This window comes from Rhinoraja longicauda, chromosome 22, assembly GCF_053455715.1.
Source record: "Rhinoraja longicauda isolate Sanriku21f chromosome 22, sRhiLon1.1, whole genome shotgun sequence".
NCBI lineage: Eukaryota > Metazoa > Chordata > Chondrichthyes > Rajiformes > Arhynchobatidae > Rhinoraja > Rhinoraja longicauda.
The window spans coordinates 17,765,751-17,786,710 of NC_135974.1; the positions used below are offsets into that span (position 1 = coordinate 17,765,751).

At 42.7% G+C, this 20,960-nt stretch overlaps 1 protein-coding gene across 1 annotated transcript in view; it reads right to left on the minus strand.

Annotated features, from left to right (window-relative positions):
* Positions 1–20,960, minus strand: part of psmf1 (proteasome inhibitor subunit 1) — a 34,160-nt gene that overhangs the window by 7,908 nt on the left and 5,292 nt on the right. Inside the window, exon 4 of the mRNA XM_078418878.1 lies at positions 16,016–16,213. Coding sequence (XP_078275004.1) covers positions 16,016–16,213 — 198 coding nt within the window. The remainder of the gene's footprint in view (positions 1–16,015; positions 16,214–20,960) is intronic.

Sequence of the window (20,960 nt, forward strand, 5' to 3'; positions counted from 1 at the left end):
CCACACACATGCTGAAACTCTATACCCACCCTTCAGTAGATTGCTGCTCAGTAGCAGAATCTAACAAGGCGATTGAGTGTCGGTTTGCACACCAGAGAAATATTTCACTGGCGGCAGAATCTGAGATTCTTCCCCCTCAGCAAAAATACCCATGGGGAGATTTTTAATTTTTCATATTCATGAAAGGTTTTGGTATGGAAAGACTGCTTTCAGTGGCAAAAAGGTCAGTAACCAAAAACAGAAGGGAGGAGACCTGATTTTTCTTTAAGGCGGTTGCTGTAGTTATTCAGTGAGCTGCTGCCTGAGAGGGTGAGGAAAGCTGTTTCAATCAGGGTTTCCAAAGAGGAATTGGATTTGAAGGGGAAAAAATTGCAAGGCTGAGGACAGGATAAAAGGTGGGACTAATTGGAGAGCTTTCAAGAAGCTTGGAAACACACGAAAGACCGATGGCCTATTTTTGTGCTGTATCGTTCTATGATTACACGCAGATTATTCTTTGGTGGAGGCTGTGTATGGTCAGAGAGAAACATTTCTGACAACATCGGTTTTAAAAGATTATTTTCCAGGGTAACTGTACTTGTAAGGGTTGCTCAAAAAAGTGAATAGAATAAATCAGATTGACTCTCACCCAGTGCACGTCCTTAAGCTATTCTCTACCAAACACTTGTCCACCATGCAGTTAATGCAGGAGAGTCATCGCCTGTTTCATTTTCAATGACAGCAAGATAATAATCTACGGAGAACATTATTCGCATCTGACATTTGCTGCCTGCTCAAAGGCAAACATCTTTACAGATTCAAAGCATAATGATTTTAAATGCTAGCCAAATTAGATGCTAAAAGCTATCATTGATGAGCACAGCATGGGTATAAGACAAGATTTACAATCTGTAAAAATGGCAATTTCAACACATTAATTAATGTTGCTTCTTCTCTCCGAAGCCTCTAATTATAATATCATTTTTTTAAAAGAAAGGAACAGTTAAAAAAAGTATTCTTATGAATTCAAAATATTTTGAGATGCTTTGATGAGGTGAGAAATGAGAAGCTGTTTCATTTGGCAGGAGAGATAGCAACCAGAATTTAGATGACTGCCTGGGGAAATGAGGTGGTTTAATTTAATCAACATTGTTATTATCACAGGAATATACTCTCTGATGGTATGGTGAAGCTTTTGAAAGGTGATTGGGTAAATTTACAGGATTGTAAATCCAGGGCAATGAGATAAATAGGTACAGATAAGTGGTAAAGTAGGTTGTGCTTCTGCCTCACAGCTTCAATGATCTGGGTTTGATCTCTACATCCAGAGCTGCCTTTGTGATACTTTCATGTTCTTCTTGTAACCGTGCAGGTTTCCCCCCAGGTGCCCTAGTCTTTTCCATGTTCCAAAGGTTAATTGGCAATTGCAAATGACTTGGATGAAAACGTAGGCGGTCTATTTTCTATCTGTGTTAACTTACGTAGGGCATAACATAAAGTGCTGAAGGAAAGGCACAGTGGTGCAGCTGGTAGAGTTGTTATCTCACGGTGCCAGAGATCTGGATTCAATCCTGACCTGTCTGTGTAGAATTGCATGTTCTCCTGGTGACAGCTTGGGTTTCCTCCGGGTGCTCTGGTTTCATCCCACATTCTGTGCATTTATAGGTTAATTGGCCTTTGTAAATTGCTCCTAGTGTGTAGGGAGTGGATGGAAAAGAGGATAACATAGAACTTGTGTGAACGGGTGATTGATGGTTGGCGTGGCCGTGTGGGCCGAAGGGCCTGTTTGCCTCAGTATCTCTAACTAAATTAAAACTCAGCGAGTCAGGCAACATCTGTGGAGTGAATGGGCAGGTGACTTTCGGGGTGGCACCCTTCTTTAGACTCCACAGAAGGGGAGCAAGTTATGTACGATTATCTTCAAAAATTTAGTGAGAAGTTAGTACTGATGGAGGCAATGAAAGGAAATAGACAGGGAGAATGGGATTGATAGGATTATTCTGAGAACTAGTGTAGATGCACTGGGCAAAATAGCCATCTTCTATGTCATAGGAAAATGTGAATTGCAATATGAAAGTGAATCAAAACAAACTAATATTTAAATAGTTACAGGTACACAATTTACTGACATATTCTGAATGGATGAAATAAAGAAAGTTATTTCTTGGGGAAAAAACTTTCCTAAAGTTTAAAAGAATGCAAGTAGATAAAACCTCATATGTTATAAAGTAGTTATTTTCCGAGAATTTGAACAGTAAGCTGCCTTTAAGCTCTCTGGGGAAATTACAGAATATTTCACAGCTATTGTGTAAAAAGCTCTTTTACTCCAGTCTGTTTGCCAAGGGAAATAATTAGGCTTTTTTTCAAAGACAGACTGCAAGGAGAATGAGGATTTAATAAATATGATTTCACAGGTTTTCATTTAAAAAGTAAAAAAGGTTGGAGATAAAGTACATTAGAAATCATCAGAAGACAAAAATGGGCAGTACATCAGCTGCCTGTTATACTTCATGTTGAATTTTCCTATGCACTGACCACGTGGTGGATATCACGTGCATTCGGTAGCTTTCAAACTCATACTCAACTCCAAACATGCATTTAAACCAAGTTAAATAAGTCACTAATGGAGAGAAGCCTAGCATATTCTTGGTTTTATATGATTACAAAGACATGAAGCTAACTGCTGCTCGACGTGAAGTCCCTCGGAGTATTTTCTTGGGTTACCATCAACAAGGTGAAAAAGTAAATATCCAGATTAGGCAACAAGGCATTAAAGTTAGGCATAAGATGCTAGACTAACTCAGTGGGTCAGACAGCATCTCTGGAAAACATGGATAGGCAATGTTACGGGTCTGAAATATTGTTTTCATGAACATCCCACTCTATACTAAACACTGGGACATTTAGAAATTGCAGATGCCTTGATTGGGTAAGACTAATTAACTATAATAACAGTTATGGAAGGCTAAAGGCTCAAGATGCCAGCATCTGCAGTTCCTTGTATCTCCATAAAGGCATGGTGAATATTTTAGAATGTGCTTTATAATCGGGCCAAACACTGAACAATAAATAAAGGACAAACTTTACCAATCCAAGATAAAACTTATCCCAATATTGCTAAATAATGAGGAAAAGGTATAGGTCGCCTATTCCGCCTTTGCTGGAGCTGAGAGATGGCGCCGGAGTGTGGCAACTCTTTGCATGCTCTTCCCAGAGAAGGATCTACTATCATGCAATACATGATATGGATTATGTGCAGGCAGGGCAGCAAAGTGGTGCAATGGTAGAGTTGCTGTCTTGTAGTGCCAGAGCCTATGTTCAATCCTGACTACGGGTGCTGTCTGTATAGCGTTTTTATGTTCTCCCTGTGACCGTGTATGTTTTCTCTGGATGCTCGCTTCCTCCCACATTCCAAAGACATCCAGGTTTGTAGGTTAATTGGCTTCTGTAAATTGTCCCTAGTGTGTAGGATAGAACTAGTGCATGGGGTGATCGTTGGTCGACGCGGACTCGCTGGGCCACTGTTGCCCCTCTATCTCTAAACGAAACTAAACTAAAGATAAATATTAGTCTTGGCATCATGTGTGGTAGACATTGTGGGCTGAAGGGCCTGTTCCTGTGCTGTACTGTTCTGTGTTCTTAAATTTCAATCCCCGGATTTATTAATGTGCTTTACTGCCAATTAATTAATTTTGGAAGTGCAGTTGACCTTGTAAATTACCTGTTTTGTACACAGCAAAGTCACACATTCAGTGACGATTTAATGAAAAAGATGGTCAGGATTCTGGAGAAGGCTCCAGCAGCTTCATCAATCAATGCTATATGATTTGGTGATACTAACCTGTGAGAGCAGATGAGCCCTCAGTTTAATATCTCATTTAAAAAACATTGATGCACAGTGTTAATTCTGCATTGGAGTATCCAGTTTAGTTTATGTTGTCACATGTACCGAAGTACAGTGAAAAGCTTTTGTTTGTGTGCTATCGAGTCACAGAAAAGACAATACATGAATAAAATCAAGCCGTCCACAGCCCTAAAGGATTAAGGGTACAATATTTAGTGCAAGTTATAACATTAAGGTCAGATAAAGTCCAATTAAAGATAGTTCATAGGTCTCCAATGTGGGAGATGGGAAGTCAGGCTGCACTCACGCTGATAAGAGGACGGTTCAGTCGCCTGATAACAACTGGGAAGGAGCTGTCCCTGAATATGGAGATATACGTTTTCAAACTTCTGTACCTCTTTGCCTGATGGGAGAGGGTGTTGTCTTGTGTTTGGAGTAGACTGTGTGTGGGGCATGGAAGACTCGCGCAGTGTATAAGACTGTGTATCTTGATGCACAATGACATTGGTCGACCATCGGTAATAGTTGCTAATAAATCTAACACTCCGATCTCTAGAACACAAACTATTAAATTGATAAACAGCCCAAAAAATTGCAGTGATACCTCAAACCAATTATACATGTTACTGAATCCAGCTTCTACAGAGCAGCATTTTAGTCAAGGTAATAACTGCCTCTTTGCAAAATATTCCCTCAGGCACACTCTGGAGAGCAGAGAACACAAAAGGAACAATCCTTCAAGAGATTATCCTTACATAATTACTGCCTCTCTACTTCCTCACGAGCATTTAAAAATTGTAATTTACACATTTTGATCTGGACTTTGTTAGGAGCATGAAATTTATTACCGGAACCTCTTTTTTGAATGACTACAATCATTCTGATGGGGTTAGACAATAGGTGCAGGAGTAGGCCATTCGGCCCTTCGTGCCAGCACCGCCATTCAATGCGATCATGGCTGATTATTCTCAATCAGTACTCCAATCAGTAACCCAGCTGTTGTGTAGAGTGTTCCAGGATTTAGATCCAGCAGTGATGAAGAAATTGCCATATTTCCAAGTCTGGGTGGAGCCGACTTGCAGGGGACCATGTTGGGTTCCACTTCCCGGCTGCCTCTTTAATGTCCTGCTGGTTGCAGGTATGTGAGGTGCGGTCAGAATTGCCAGAGTGAGTAACTGCAGTAAGGATGGTTTAGGTCCATTTTTGTGTACTGAGATACAGTGAAAAACTTTGTTGTGCATGCAATCCAATCAGATCAGATATTACTGTGCACAAATACAATCACATCTAACTCAAGTACAATTGGTAGAGCAAAGGGGAGGATACAGAATATAGTTTTCAGCAATGTAATTGCACCAGTTCCATGGACAAAGTCCAATGTCTGCAATGGGGTAGAGGTGAATTGGACAGAATCCTAGCTTATGGAAGAACTGTTCAGAAACTTGATAACAGTGAGGAAGCTGTTCCTGAATCTGGTGTGTAGTTTCAAGCTTTTGTACCTTCTGCCAGTTGGGAGCGGGGAGGAGTCTTTGATTGTGTCGGTTGCCTTTCCGAGGCAGCATGAAAAGTAAATGGAGTCACTGGTCTGTGTGATAAACTGGGCTACATCTACAACTTTTTTCAATTTCTTGCAGTCTTCCAAACCAAACCAAACCGCCCCTGCTCCTCCCCCAAAGACCAGAGACCGGAGAAGTGAGAGCTAACGATGGTGGTTGCGAGGAGCCAGGCTGATAGGAGTATGAACCCGGATCTGGCCTTCCATGCACTCAAGGTCAGCTGCGAGAGGTGCCCCCGGGGCACAAAGGTGGACGGGCGAGGAGAGGGACGTTGGATCGCTGGACGAACCGGACGAAGGAGACGGCTGGAGGCCCATAGCGGCCTGGGCTCGTCTGCATCGGCTCCGCTCCATAAGACCTAGAGAACGGACCGGAATGGCTCCAAAACCTGGCACCTCTCGCATGCAGTCTCAGTGCACCATTTCTGTACATTTTGCTAACTGGGGATTGTACTTGGGTATGGCAATATTTGACTGAACTGTATTTTTTAAAAACATTTCACTGTGCATACACATGTGACAATAAAGTACCCGTGACCATTGGAAAAGTGCCGAATTTCCTTGGTCTCCAAAGAAAGCAGAGTATATTTTGTAGACTGCACACACTGCAACACAGCACCTCAGCATGCTAACCACTAAACTACAGTGGCAACTAATCAGTCACCTGCCTTTCGGCTTCCATTCAGAGAATTTATGAAGCTTGTTCAGAAAGAATCTTTGGAGACAGCTTCAGGTATAAGTCAAAGCACTGAATTGAAAATGAGGTATTAGAACAATTAAAGAATGCAGAGTTTAAAAGAACGCTCTGCAAAATAAATTTAAATAAGGATGCAGGCGATAATGTTCAAGTAGCAGCCCAAGGCCAGCTGTGGTGTACAATTCATCACACCAAAGGCCAAGCACTAAACATATTTGAGCTTATCCAATGAATCTAATTAATTAGGACTATACATAAACTTACCTTTATTAAACAGCAGAGGCTGTATTGCCCAAGAAATGTCGCAGAAGGCTATTAAAAAGAAATCAATTCTCTGAAGCACGGTCCATTGAATTTAAATCGCATCAATTCCAATAAAAACGAAAACTGGTTTGTTTAATCTTCATAGGTGTGATTTAAATACTACGAAAAATACAATTTGCTACTGTCCACAAGAGTTACGCACTATCATTAGCTATCTGCAGAAGACTCACTTAGTCTAAGATCAGATCAGGCACTAAGCTGCCAGTAGTAAATAAGGTAGAAGTTGAGTGATGGTACGCATCAAGAGCCATGATAGTGAGAATGTTTATTAGAGTAGTTTCTGCACATTCCCTCACTCAGTTGTTGACTTTTACTATGAGTGGTTAAGGGCTCTGATACATCACATGCATAGAGCCATGGGCTCTAAACTGCGTCCATCTGAAAAGGTGGCAGGACAACCTAACATAGAGTTGTAGAGTTATACAACATGGAAACAGGCCCTTTGGCCCAACTTGCACATGTCAACTTGCAGATGCCCCATCTACACTACTCCCACCTACCTGCATTTGGCCCATAACCCTCTAAACCTTTCCTATCTCATCCCTTATTGTAACACCCCCTCACTAAGCGGACAAACCTCATTTTTTGAAACCCAGAAAAAGATCAAATCCTTGATTTATGTTAGTTTAGAAAAACAGCATAGAAACAGGCTCTTTGGCCCACCGAGTCCACGTCGACCATCGGTCACCAGTTCAATGTTACCCCACTTTCTCAACCACTCCCTACACACTAGGGGCAATTTTACAGAGGCCAATTAACCTACGAACCCGCACATCTTTGGGATGTAGGAGGAAACTGCAGCACCCGGAGGAAACCCATACGGTCACATGGAGAATGTGCAAGAGGTCAGAATCTATCCCAGGTCTGCGGTGCTGTGAGGCAGCAGCTCTACCAGATGGTCCACTGTGCCGCCCAATATTCCTGTAACAAATTCTGCTTTGTTTAATGTCCTTCAACAAAGACCCAAGATGGGAGGGTGAGGATTTGCTTTTGCAAATTTCAGACTTTAGTCCAATGCAACATTAAATCTTACAACAAATAGGAAGCATTTGGTTCAATGATGCAGTGATGCCTTTTTAAAGAGTTGGAAAATTCCTCTTACTTCCCCCAATAACAAACTAACTCCCCAAAGCTGATGTTTCCTGAACAGTTTTACTTTCCATTTCATCACAGAAAAATGACAGTAAAATCTGAATCTAGCTCCAGCTTTCCACCAGTACATGCTAGATCACAATTTACACTGTGAAAATGATTCTTCACAAATCCTCTGTAACGCAAAGTTATTTGAACAGATGAAAAAGTTTGACACCGCTTGGAGGGAGCAGCATCTTTAAATAAAAGATTTAAATGAAACAAGTTCCATAACAGTGTGTACAGTCACAAATGTCTCATCTTTGGCAACCTATTTAAAGCACTTTCACTCACATCACATCAGGTATTTGCTGTTCTTCACATTAGGTGAGGAAAACATACATGTGTAGGGAAAGATGTTACGGAACAATCACAGTTAAACTCAATAAGTGCCAATTTAGGAAAGGAATGAATTAAAAGAAAATTGTATTTGAAGAATGGTCTAAAGAAGGGTCTCGACTCAAAACATCACCTATCCATGTTCTCCAGAGATGCTGCCTGACCCACTGAGTTACTCCAGCACTTTGTGCCTTTTTTTTGTAAACCAGCATCTGCAATTCCTTATGTCCCTTCCGATTCACCTTGAGATTCAATCCCTTGTCAACTTCCTTTTTCTAGACCCGTGGTTCAATTCTCCTGGTTCTACCTCCTACGTTGGGTGTTTAGAAGGTCTTGACCTGAAACATCACATATCCATGTCTTCCAAAGATGCTGTCTGACCCACTGAGTTACTCCAGCACTTGGTCTTTTTTGTAAAATTGTATCTGCAGTTCCAGTTTCGAATCGTTTCTATTGATCTGTTCAATTTTATTATCCTCATCCTTTTTTTAAACATTCATTCAAGGGATGTGGGTTCACAGGCTAAGCAAGCATTTAATTGTTCTTCCCTAGATGGCTCTAAATTAGAATCTCTGCCCCTATCCATCCTTATTTGCTGCCTTCCCCTCTGCCTATTGATCTTAGGGAAGTTGAAGGCACAATGCAAACAGTAGATTGGAGAAGACAACTTGGTCACAGGTCTATGGTTATTGCAGGTCAGGTCAAGAGGACAGGCTTTCACTATTACTCCCACAAAATGCATCTCTGCCCAGACATAAGCCGCATTAAAATACTGTAAACAAACTGCACCTTAATGGTCATAACTTCACATGCTTTCTTGTTGTTTAAATAGGTTAAAAAGTTTTCAAGCTTCTATACCTTCTGCTGGACAGGAGAGGACAGAAGGAGGAATGACTGGGGTGGGAAAGGCCTTTGATTATGTTGGCTGCTTTGCAAAGGCAGGGTAAAATGCAGATGGCAGGGAGTCTGGTCTGTGTAACTTGCAAGACCTCAAACCTCAGTCATGCTCAGACTAGTCATAGGGGGGACAGGTTTAAGTGTACATACATATAAATAGATCTCTGCTCCCAAGGCCAGTTATTTGACTGATATACATGGGGGCTTATTGTCCACATTTCAGCTGCTTAGCTTTGCACAATATCATATTGGCTGGAAAAATGGTTTGCAAAGTCCTTTTTTTGTGTCTGGCTCTGATTTAGTTTCTGCATGTATTGGTGTTTTTTGCTGGAAATGTTTTAAATTGTGCAAGATTTGGACCCACCAAAGGCAGCCCCACCCTGTGGCAAAAACAGAGCATTACAACCAGCATACAGACTGTCAACTATGCAGGCCTCGATGCACAGACAATGATTTACTGCAGTGGGCAGGTGGTGACATTACGTCTGTCTCCAGGTGAAGATGAACGAAAGCAAAGAGGGAGATTAATTAATTATACAAGTGCAGTAGTTAATCAGCTTAAATTTTAAAAAATACTCGATGTTGCGCACCAGTGCAATTATTAAACTGGCTGCAAAGTTCATGTTATCTCTCGAGACACAATCAAACGAAATGAGAAATTGCAGATGCTGGAATCATGAGTAAGTGCTGGAGTAACTCAACGGGTCAGGCAGCATCTGTGGAAGGAATGCATAGGTGACGTTGCAGGGTCAGACAGTCTGATGAAGGGTCACGATCCACAACATTGCCTACCCATTCTCTCCACAGATGCTGCCTGACCTGCTGAGTTACTCCAGCACTTTGTGGTTTGCTCATGTTATTTCTATTCAGGTATCTGTCACCTGGCAGCTAGTGCTTTGAAAAGGCCCATCATAAATCATATCCGCAATAGAATTTTAAGGACCAAGGATGTTTGTTCTTTATACTCAATGTGGGCAAATTGGATGTGTTATTAATACAATGTTTTATTACAGTCTTTTTTTCTGTTCAATCTTGTATAATTAAGTGTAATTCATGTTTTGTGTTTTGTTGCAGTCTATGTGCTTGTGATGCTGCTGCAAGCATGATTTTCATTGTACCTGTACCTCACCATAGCAAGAAACCTGACTTGATTAGCCAAGTACAATGGTTGGGATGACCCAAGATCCTGTTTTTGAACTGTATGACACTATGACTTATGGCTCCATTCCACACTTCCCTCAACAACATTTCCTACATTCAATCCATACAACCCAACTTGTATTTTACATTAACAATGTCAGCATTGTAAAATGACCTGTAACCGTAGACACGAGTAACTTTGGATGCTGGTTTACAAAAAAAGGCACAATTGCTGGAGCAACTCAGCAGGTCAAGCAGCATTTGTGGAGAACATAGAGAGGTGATGTTTCAGGGCGAGATCCAGTTTCCGTAGGTTAGTTTCTCAGACAGTTTTATAAATACCATACCGAGCAGCCCAAAAGAATATTAGAGAAAACTTAGTCAGAGGTCACTTTTTGCAAAGGTCTTGCCGAAGATGTTGGGAAAGGTGGGGCAGATAAAGGTTTAGGTTGGCAATTCTAGAGTTCAGAACCTGGGTAACTTTCAGAAATTCTTAAAAGACAAGAATCAGAGGAGAGCAGAGATTTCAGAGGTGTGTACGGTGCAGGAAGTTTAAAGAGGTATGGTAAAGAGGTAAGAGAGGGTGGAATTTGATTATAAGGATAAGGATAAAAAAACATTAAAGTCACAGCTTTGGTGCTTAGGGGTTAAAGTAGGAAAAGAGTTGTGATGATGTGGAGTAACAGCTCACACAGTGATCAGCAGAAGGTCATCATTAGCAGTGCCAGGAAACGCCAGTTGTCTATCATTAACGTTTCTTCTCCAAGTGTATCCAGTTATTGTCGCTTAGACTCCTTCCTTCTGTACTCTTCCAGTTAACTCCCAAGAATGAATCCGGAACTTTTCTACAGACTAACTCACCCAGGATTGGCTGCTTGCTCTGGTACTCAGTTATATCCCTTATCTAGCTGCTGCTCATTTCAAATTGTGCTCGAGGCTCTCTCAGTTTTGTCATTAATGTCCTTGGGTTTATTGTAAGCAACCTGCACATTCTCACCCACCTAATTCGATTTTGCATCACTTACTAAAACAGTATCACACCCCCTGCCAGTCCTTCCTTTGCCTGCAGTCAAGTTGTTCCACTTACTGAGGCTCTCCTCAGTCACACTTTTGTCTCATTAATGTCACTAGGCACCAAATTTTCAGCAAAGCTGTCAGTCCACGAAGAACCCAACAAAAGATAATGAACCTTTTGTTGGCAGCAGTGGATGTATGCAGCGTAGACATGAATATCAACTCGAAGGTAGACACAAAATGCTGGAGTAACTCAGCAAGTCAGGCAGCATCTCAGGAGAGAAGGAATGGTTGACGTTTCGGGTCGAGAGGGGATCTTATCGAAACGTATAAGATTATTAAGGGGTTGGACACGTTAGAGGCAGGAAACATGTTCCCAAAGTTGGGGGAGTCCAGAACCAGGGGCTACAGTTTAAGAATAAGGGGTAGGCCATTTAGAATGGAGATGAGGAAAAACTTTTTCAGTCAGAGAGTTGTGAATCTGTGGAATTCTCTGCCTCAGAAGGCAGTGGAGGCCAATTCTCTGAATGCATTCAAGAGAGAGCTAGATACTCTTAAGGATAGCGGAGTCAGGGGGTATGGGGAGAAGGCAGGAACGGGGTACTGATTGAGAATGATCAGCCATGATCACATTGAATGGGCCGAATGGCTTACTCCTGCACCTATTGTCTATTGAGACCCTTCTTCAGACTGATGTCAGGGGAAGGGGCGGGACAAAGATAGGATGTAATAGGAGACAGGAAAACAGTGGGAGAACTGGGAAGGGGGAGGGGAAAGAGAGGGACAGAGGAACTATCTGAAGTTAGAGAAGTCAATGTTCATACCGCTGGGGTGTAAACTGCCTAAGCGAAATATGAGATGCTGTTCCTCCAATTTGCGCTGGGCCTCACTATGACAATGGAGGAGGCCCATGACAGAAAGGTCAGACTGGGAGTGGGAGGGGGAGTTGAAGTGCTGAGCCACCGGGAGATCAGGTTGGTTAAGGCAGACTGAGCGAAGGTGTTGAGTGGGACGATCGCCGAGCCTGCGTTTGGTCTCACCGATGTAGAGAAGTTGACATCTGGAACAGCGGATACAATAGATGAGATTGGAGGAGGTGCAGGTGAACCTCTGCCACCTGGAAAGACTGTTTGGGTCCTTGGATGGAGTCGAGGGGGGAGGTAAAGGGACAGGTGTTGCATCTCCTGTAGTTGCAGGGGAAAGCGCAAATTGGAGGAACAGCATCTCATATTTTGCTTGGGCAGTTTACACCCCAGCGGTATGAACATTGACTTCTCTAACTGCAGATAGTTCCTCTGTCCCTCTCTTTCCCCTCCCCCTGCCCAGTTCTGGAACAGCGGGAAAGCTGGGAAAGCACATCTCAGAGCCGCAGACCCTCAGCATAGGAGCACCGCAAGCCTGCGTACTCTCCCCTCTCCTTTATTCTCTCTACACCAACTGTATCCTCTGTCAAGCTCCTCAAGTTTGCGGATGATACAACCCTGATTGGACTGATCCAGGATGGGGAGGAATCTACCTACAGACGGGAAGTGACACAGCTGGTGTCCTGGTCCCATCGCAACAACCTGGAGCTCAATGCTCCCAAGACAGTGAAACGAATTGTAGACTTTCGAAAAGCTCCCCCTCCCCTCCCCCCACTCACCATCAACAACATCACAGTAACATCTGTGGAGTCATTTAAGTTCCTTGGAACCATCATCTCCAGGGACTTTAAATGGGGGGGCCACTATCGACTCCAGTCAAAAAGGCCCAACATAGGATGTACTTCCTGCGGCAACTGAAGAAACACAATCTGCCATAGGCAATGATGGTCCAATTCTATACTGCTATCATTGAGTCCATCCTCACCTTCGCCATCATGGTCTGGTTTGGCTCAGCCACCAAGCATGACATCCGGAGGCTGCAACGGATCGTTCGATCAGCTGAGAAGGTTGTCGGCTGCAACCTTCCTCCCATTGACGAACTGTCGACTGCAAGGGCCAGGAAGCGAGCGGGCAAGATCATCTCTGACCCCTCTCACCCTGGCCACAAACTCTTTGAAGCACTTCCCTCTGGAAGGCAACTCCGGATTGTCAAAGCAGCCACAGCCAGACATAAAAACAGCTTTTTTTCCACGAGTAGTACTTCTACTCAATAACCAAAGTCTGTAGTCTCTTTTTTGCTCGGGTTTATTTTCACCCACATGTTTAGACCATAATGTTGTATCCTTATTGTTTTGATGTGTTTATGCTTTATTCCTAATTGTTAACTGTATGTTTGCGTTGTCATTTGTGAGCAGAGCACCAAGGCACATTACTTGTATATGCACATACATGGCCAATAAACATTCATTCATTCATTCTCCCACTGTCTTCCTGTCTCCTACTACATCCTCTCTTTATCCCGCTCCCTCCCCTGACATCAGCCTGAAGAACGTCACCCATTCCTTCTCTTCTGAGATGCTGCCTGACCCGCTGAGTTACTCCAGAATTTTGTGTCTACCTTCGATTTGAACCAGCATCTGCAGTTATTTTCCTACATATCCTGAATATCAACTCTGTGGACATTTCTCCCCTTCTCAATATTGTGATAGTTGGTAGAGCTGCTGCCTGACACTTGGGTTCGATCCTGATGTCGGATGCTGTCTGTGTGGAGTTTGCATGTTCTCCCTGTGACCACGTGGATTTTCTCCTGGTGCTCCGGGTTCCCCCACATTCCAAAGATGTGCGGGTTTGTAGGCTAATTGGTCTCTGTAAATTGCCCCATGTTTGTAGAGAGTGGATGAGAAAGTGGAATAACATGGAACTATGTGAACGGGTGATCGAAGGTTAGCGTGGACTCGGTGGACTGAGGGCCTGTTTCCATGCTGTATCTTTCAATCAATCAATCAAGTGCCATGGACTATGATGTATGGTTACAAACTATGTATTGCTTCCAGCATTGTCTTATTTTTAATCAGACTCCAGAGATGGATGGTCCCAGTGGGTATCATGCTTCACTGAACTTCTTGCAAAAGACACTGTACGAATGCATCTCCTTTCATTGTTCAACTGTGCTTATAGTGTTCTCATTTCTGTCAGAAGGGCAAGACATTATGTCTCAGTCCAGCAACTTGAGCACAAATTCTAGGATGATGCTACACGGCAGAGCCAATCTTTCTAATCATATTATAATCCAAGACCATGTTTGCCTACATAAATGACTTTAGTGATACAGTGCAGCAACAAGCCCTTTGGCCCACCAAGTCTGCATAAACCAGCGATCACCCCATACACTAATACTTTCCTACGCACAAAGGAAAATTTTACAACTTCCGAAGTCAATCAGAATGTTACTAGAGAGTACTCTGAGGGATAGGATTTTCATGCACTTAGATGGACAAGGGTTGATTAGGGATAGACAATAGACAATAGGTGCAGGAGGAGGCCATTCGGCCCTTCGAGCCAGCACCGCCATTCAATGTGATCATGGCTAATCATTCTCAATCAGTATCCCGTTCCTGCCTTGTCCCCATACCCCCTGACTCCGCTATCCTTAAGAGCTCTATCCAGCTCTCTCTTGAATGCATTCAGAGAATTGGCCTCCACTGCCTTCTGAGGCAGAGAATTCCACAGATTCACAACTCTCTGACTGAAAAAGTTTTTCCTCATCTCAGTTCTAAATGGCCTACCCCTTATTCTTAAACTGTGGCCCCTGGTTCAGGACTCCCCCAACATTGGGAACATGTTTCCTGCCTCTAACGTGTCCAACCCTTTAATAATCTTATACGTTTCGATAAGATCTCCTCTCATCCTTCTAAATTCCAGTGTATACAAGCCTAGTCGCTCCAGTCTTTCAACATATGAAAGTCCCGCCATTCCGGGAATTAACCTAGTAAACTTACGCTGCACGCCCTCAATAGCAAGAATATCCTTCCTCAAATTTGGAAACCAAAACTGCACACAGTATTCCAGGTGCGGTCTCACTAGGGCCCTGTACAACTGCAGAAGGACCTCTTTGCTCCTATACTCAACTCCTCTTGTTATGAAGGCCAACATTCCATTGGCTTTCTTCACTGCCTGCTGTACCTGCATGCTTCCTTTCAGTGACTGATGCACTAGGACACCCAGATCTCGTTGTACGTCCCCTGTTCCTAACTTGACACCATTCAGATAATACTCTGCCTTCCTATTCTTACCACCAAAGTGGATAACCTCACACTTATCCACATTAAACTGCATCTGCCATGCATCCGCCCACTCACACAACCTGTCCAAGTCACCCTACAACCTCATAACATCTTCCTCACAGTTCACACTACCACCCAGCTTTGTATCATCTGCAAATTTGCTAATGGTACTTTTAATCCCTTCATCCAAGTCAACAAGGTTTTGTAGGTGGGAGGTCGTGCCTCACAAATCTGATTGAGTTTTTTGAGGAATCTGATTGAGGCTTAAATGGGTGGTAGGTGTATGGAACAAGCTGCCAGAGGAGGTAGTTGAGGCAGGTTCCATCACAATGTTTAAGAAACATTTAGACAGGTACATGGATAGGACAGGTTTAGATGGATATGAGTCAAACGCAGGCAGGTAGGTCGAGTGTAGATGAGACATGTTGGCTGGTGTGGGCAAGTTGGACCGAAGGTCCTGTTTCCATGCTGTAAGACACAATGAAATGGATAGGAAAGGTTGAGAGGGATAGGGATCACATGCAGACAGGTGGAACTTGCCCATCTGGGTAAAAAAGATTTGATGATGCAGGGTAGTTGTTCCTCATGGATCACTAGACCACTCCTACATGTTCTCCTACATTACAATAGAGACTGCTCTGCAAAGATACTTCAAGGTCTGTAAGGTGTATTTTGCTCATCGGAGTTCAGGGAAAGCACTGTATTAGTACAGAACGGAATTGCAGATGCTGGTTTACAAAAAAGGACACAAAGTGCTGGAGTATCTCAGCGAGTCAGGTAGCATCTCTGGAGAACATGGGTAGATGACATTTTGGCTTGGGTCACTCCTCAGACTGATACTGTATTAGCCTTATCCCCCAACCCCACCTCCCCAACGTACTCAGCCAGGGTAAAGGGTTAAGTCAAAGCGAGCAGCCTTTTAAATTGAATTACGGACTCGTCACTCACCAGGGAGACTGCCTCTGTGGGTGACTGGGAGGTATGTAGAGTGGGCTGGGGTCTGTGTGTGGTTGAGCACCAGGAGGAGGCCGAACTGCCTTATTTTCTCTCAGAAATCCTCCTTCCTTCCTCTGTTTCGTTCCGACCAAAGGAGAAATAATCACCGATTCAACACGATGCCGTAACTCATCTTTCTTCTTGAAAACTCTGGGGACGGAAGGTCAGAAAATGCACACATTAGAATTTGTAAAAACTCTGGATAAATGATAAAAGTGAATATCCTCCTAAATCCATGAAAACGTGTAATGGATGTGGGTCTCAGACCACTGACCCTGTGTACGTTATTTGTACAGTTACCCAAATAGTTCCAATCCCGACCGAAAATATCATTTATCCATGTTCTCCAGGGATGCTGCCTGACCTGCTGTTCCTCTCGCAATTTACATCAGCATCTGCAGTTCCTAGTTTCTACTCTAGTTTCAGTCTCCTCCTCTTTCCCCCTTAAGGTATTTACCTTGCTTTCAGGAAGCACGTTACAAATCAAATCAACTAACATTCATTAAAAAATCCCTGTTTGCCTCTCTGATTCCCTCAAACCTGTGTTCGATGGAAACCGAACCTTCTATCGGTGGATAAAGTTCTTCCCTATCTATCACATCAAAATACTTCACAATTGCAAATTCTGTTCAGAACTCACCCCATATCATCTTTGCTTTATGGGGAAAGATCCCAGCTTCTCCAGTCCCTACACATTACAGAAGCACTGCATTCCCCAGTGCCCTCTCCATCCTTTGTGAAGAGTGATCACCAGCACTGGACACATTGTTCTATCTGTAGCTCAATCCTTGCTTTTGTACTCTATGCCTCAGCTTATAACACTGAGGATTCCATATGCCTTTTTAATAACCTTTTTAACTTATTAATATTATGATTTTTATGTTTTCTCAAGAGGAAATAGACCCTGCGTGTTCAACCTTTGCTCAGATGGAAAAAAAGACACAAAGTGCTGGAGTAACTCAACGGGTCAGACAACATCTCTGGAGAATATGAATAAGCGACGTTTTGGGTCGGGACACTTTTTTAGACTGCGGTCTTTATCACTCAGAGGATGGTTGGTATATGGAATGAGCTGCCAAAGGAGGTAGGTAGTTGAGGCAGAACCTAAAACACCATTTAAAACAATTTAGACTGATACATGGATAGGAAAGGTTTAGAGGGATAGGGGTTAAATACAGACAGGTGGGACTAATGCAGATGGGCACCTTGATCTGCAAGGGCAAATTGGAATGAAGGGGCTCTTTCACTTTGTGGTCTGAGCTCCCTGAACCATTCTCAGACTTGCATCTTCCAGGCATTCTTTCGATAAAAATGTGATATTTCGCATTTATTTATATCGAACTTCATTTGCCATTTATGCAATCATTTGGTAAATCTATTGATGTGTTCATGTAATCCAATGCTCGGCAGTGACAATTCACCCAATAGTTTGATATCAACTGCAAATTTAGGCCCAGAGGCAACCCGAGGAAAGCATTTTCCTTATACTGCAGATTGCCACAACCTGGAATGAGCGGCCTGAAAGGACAGTGGAAGAAAACTCAATATCAGCTTTCAAAAGGAAATAAGGTCTGTACTTCAAAAGGAAATATTCTGAGAGATATGTGGTAAAAATAGGAGGCAAGGTCGGTTGTGGCGTGCTTGTACAAGCTTAATGGGCCAAATAGTCTGCTGTATTATGATGCTAACCGCTCACACACACTTTTATACATGTCAGGGAGTGCAGGAGCTCCAAATTAATTCTAAATTCTCTGCAGTCTCAAGCCCAATACCCTGAAAGATGAATTGCAAGTTCTTGTCAATACTAAAAGATGCAAACTATTCGCTGAGCTCACAATCTTTGATGCACTTGAGGAACTCAAGGGACTAGTCAAGTTGCACGATTCCTCAAATGTTTGAACTCTTTCTAAGCTTTTGGAATATGGATCCATTTCTTGTCTGTTCAATAGAGACATATTTCTTTGTCCTTTTGCACCCTCACCTATTTATTCTACATGTCGTTTATCGAGTTACTTGGCCACTAGAGGATGTTTTTTTCTGCTAATTTAGCAAATGTAGTTCATTAATCGATTCTTAAACAGTTCTTAGCAATATAATCAAAATCCAGAATTTGAGATCAATTCAAATAGGATATTTGTTATTCTGACAGTTTAGTCTTTAGACTTCAGGGATACAGCGCAGACACAGGCCCTTTGGCCCACCTAGTCCGACCAGCGATCATCCCGTGCACTAACCTACGTGTGTATGTCTTTGGAATGTGGGAGGAAACCGGAGCACCTGGATAAAACCCGCACAGGTCTCAGGAAGAATGTACAAACGCTGTACAGACAGCACCTGTAGTCAGGATCAAATCCAAGTCTCTGGCACTGTGAGCCAGCAGCTCTACCTGTTACTGCCTTTACCAACTATTTTTAATATTGTTCATACGACTATGATCCAGGGCTTTTAGAAAACCATGTTGTGAGAGGTGAAGTGCACAAGAAACCTAACCGCATATTGATCATTCTTGGCCACGTGGGCGGTGCTGAGATCAAAACAAGCTTTGAAACTCCTGAACTAAGGAAGGATGAGGAGAAATGCTTGGGACCCCTGTCGCACCTGCCAGAAAGAGAAGATGAGCACCACATGGTGAGCAGTGGACTGGGTTTCAATCTGGTGCTTTCAGAGGTCAATAAAACGGATTGATCTACAGTCTAGATTTGCAGCTGTTTGGGATGAGGAACCAGAGAGGGAGGACGTGGAGGTGTGCGACTCGAGGAACTGCTGCTCGCTGAGTTTGAGGACCTGTTGTGTACCATCCTTTTGAAGCAGTGAAAAGTGTGATAACTATGCCAAAAAGGTACCAGCTGCTACTCAACACTGTCATATCAGAATCAGGCCCCACGTTGGAGACCAAGGTACTGCTGCTTTCTTGAAGTTGCTATATTTTAAATAAGATGTTAGGCTGAGGCACCATCTGTTCTCTCATGTGAATGTAAAAAACTGTTGCATTATTTGAAGCAAGATAGTTCTCTCAGTTATCCTGGCCAATTTTCACCTCACTGTAGTTTGTGAATTTATACTATGCCTTATAAAAAAAAGACAAAGTGCTGGCATAACTCAGCGGGTCAAGCTATATCTCTGGAGAACATGGAAAGACAATGTTTCAAGTCGGGACCCTTCTTCAGACTGATGAGACTATGCCTTAGTTTGAAGGCAATGTTTATTACATTAAAACCTTGGATTTACTCCATAGAAATGGGCAGCACAGTGGCACAACGGTAGAGTTGCTGCTGCCTTACTGCTCCAGTGACCTGGGATCGATCCTGACTACCGGTGCTGATCTATAGAGTTTGTACATTCTCCCTGTGACCACATGGGTTTTCTCCGGGTGCTCAGGTTTCCTCCAACACTCCAAAGACGTATAAGTTTGTAGGTTAATTGTCTTTGGTAAAAAATGTAAATTGTCCTTAGTATGTAAGATTGTTCTAGTGTATGGGATGATCGCTTTTCGGCGCGGATTCACTGGGCCGAAGGGCTTGTTTCCTGTACCTCTAAAGGTTAACATCGAAAAATAGTGACTACAAGAGGACTGGCTATGAAACATTTTGTTTAATCCTGCCCCCCCACCCCTCCCTTCCCCAACACTGAAATTTATTGATCTGTTCTTCAGTGCTGATCATGACTATGTGATCTTATTCTTGTTCGATGAAAGTCAAAGCATTTTGCCCAGTCACTGAACTGATGTCAGAGTCAGCACAATATTGATTCTTCCTGAGAAATGCAGTGTTCTGAGCCTGTTTAGTAACCTGAGCTGTAATGGCAGTGTGAGAGCTAGAAAGTCTGCATTGGGAGTGGAATTGTTCTCACCATCAGCATTGAATGACTAACACAATCAGCCAAGCACAGTTACACAAAATAGATGAGGAGATTTGCTGAGAACACAATTTTGTCATCCAATCTGCATTTCTCAGAAGCTATGGTAACCCCTGGGCTCCACTTTCCCAGAGCAGGTTATCGAATATTTTGTTTCTCCTGGATTTTACATACCTCTTACAATGCAGAACAAAATAGCAACATTTTATAAAAGCTGATTTACCTCAGAATAGAGATAAATAATATGGAAAACATTCACCAGGTGAGGCAGTTTCTTAGTTTAGAGATACAACATGGTATCAGGCCCTTTGGCTCAATGAGCCCAGACCCAAAATCTCACCCGAGTTTGAAGAAGTGTCCAGACCCAAAATGTCTATCAATATCCTCCAGAGATGCTGCCTGACCCACTAAGTTACTCCAGCACTTTGTTCTACAGAAGCATCTGCAGTTCCTTGTACCTACATAAAATGTTTTGTCAGATCCCTTTTCCAAATTATCACCATCCCCTCTGAAGAATGTTGACTGTTTATAATCCGTTTTGGATGAGCAAACCTACGTCAGCAGCCAATCTTAATATCTGCGCATAATTTCTGTGCAAGGGTCAGGTTCCTGAGAAAAGGGAATATGTAGATTTCAGACTTCTAAATGTCAGCCTACCGTTGATCAACCTTCAAAGAACGGATTGAGAATTAAACCATCACTGCAGCTCTGCATGGGTTTGCACACCTTGCACTACCTTTGCTAACTATGCTCCTGTTTACTAACTAAACCTTGTGTATTTTTGATCAAAGTGAATTTCATTTATTAAAAAGTGGTCTCCAGCCACATTAGTAGTCTCACATTTTACATTAGGGTTAGAACTCAACTTAAATATTACAATTGGAAGGTCTCAGATAATTGGAATTTAGAGCAGCAAAGAACAGTAGATTTTGAGTAAAACTGATCACAGCACTTGTTTGAAGAGCCTGGTTTTCATTGACTATTCAACACATCAATATTCCATGTGTTACATTTACATCAGAACCAAGCTCTTCTTATATAT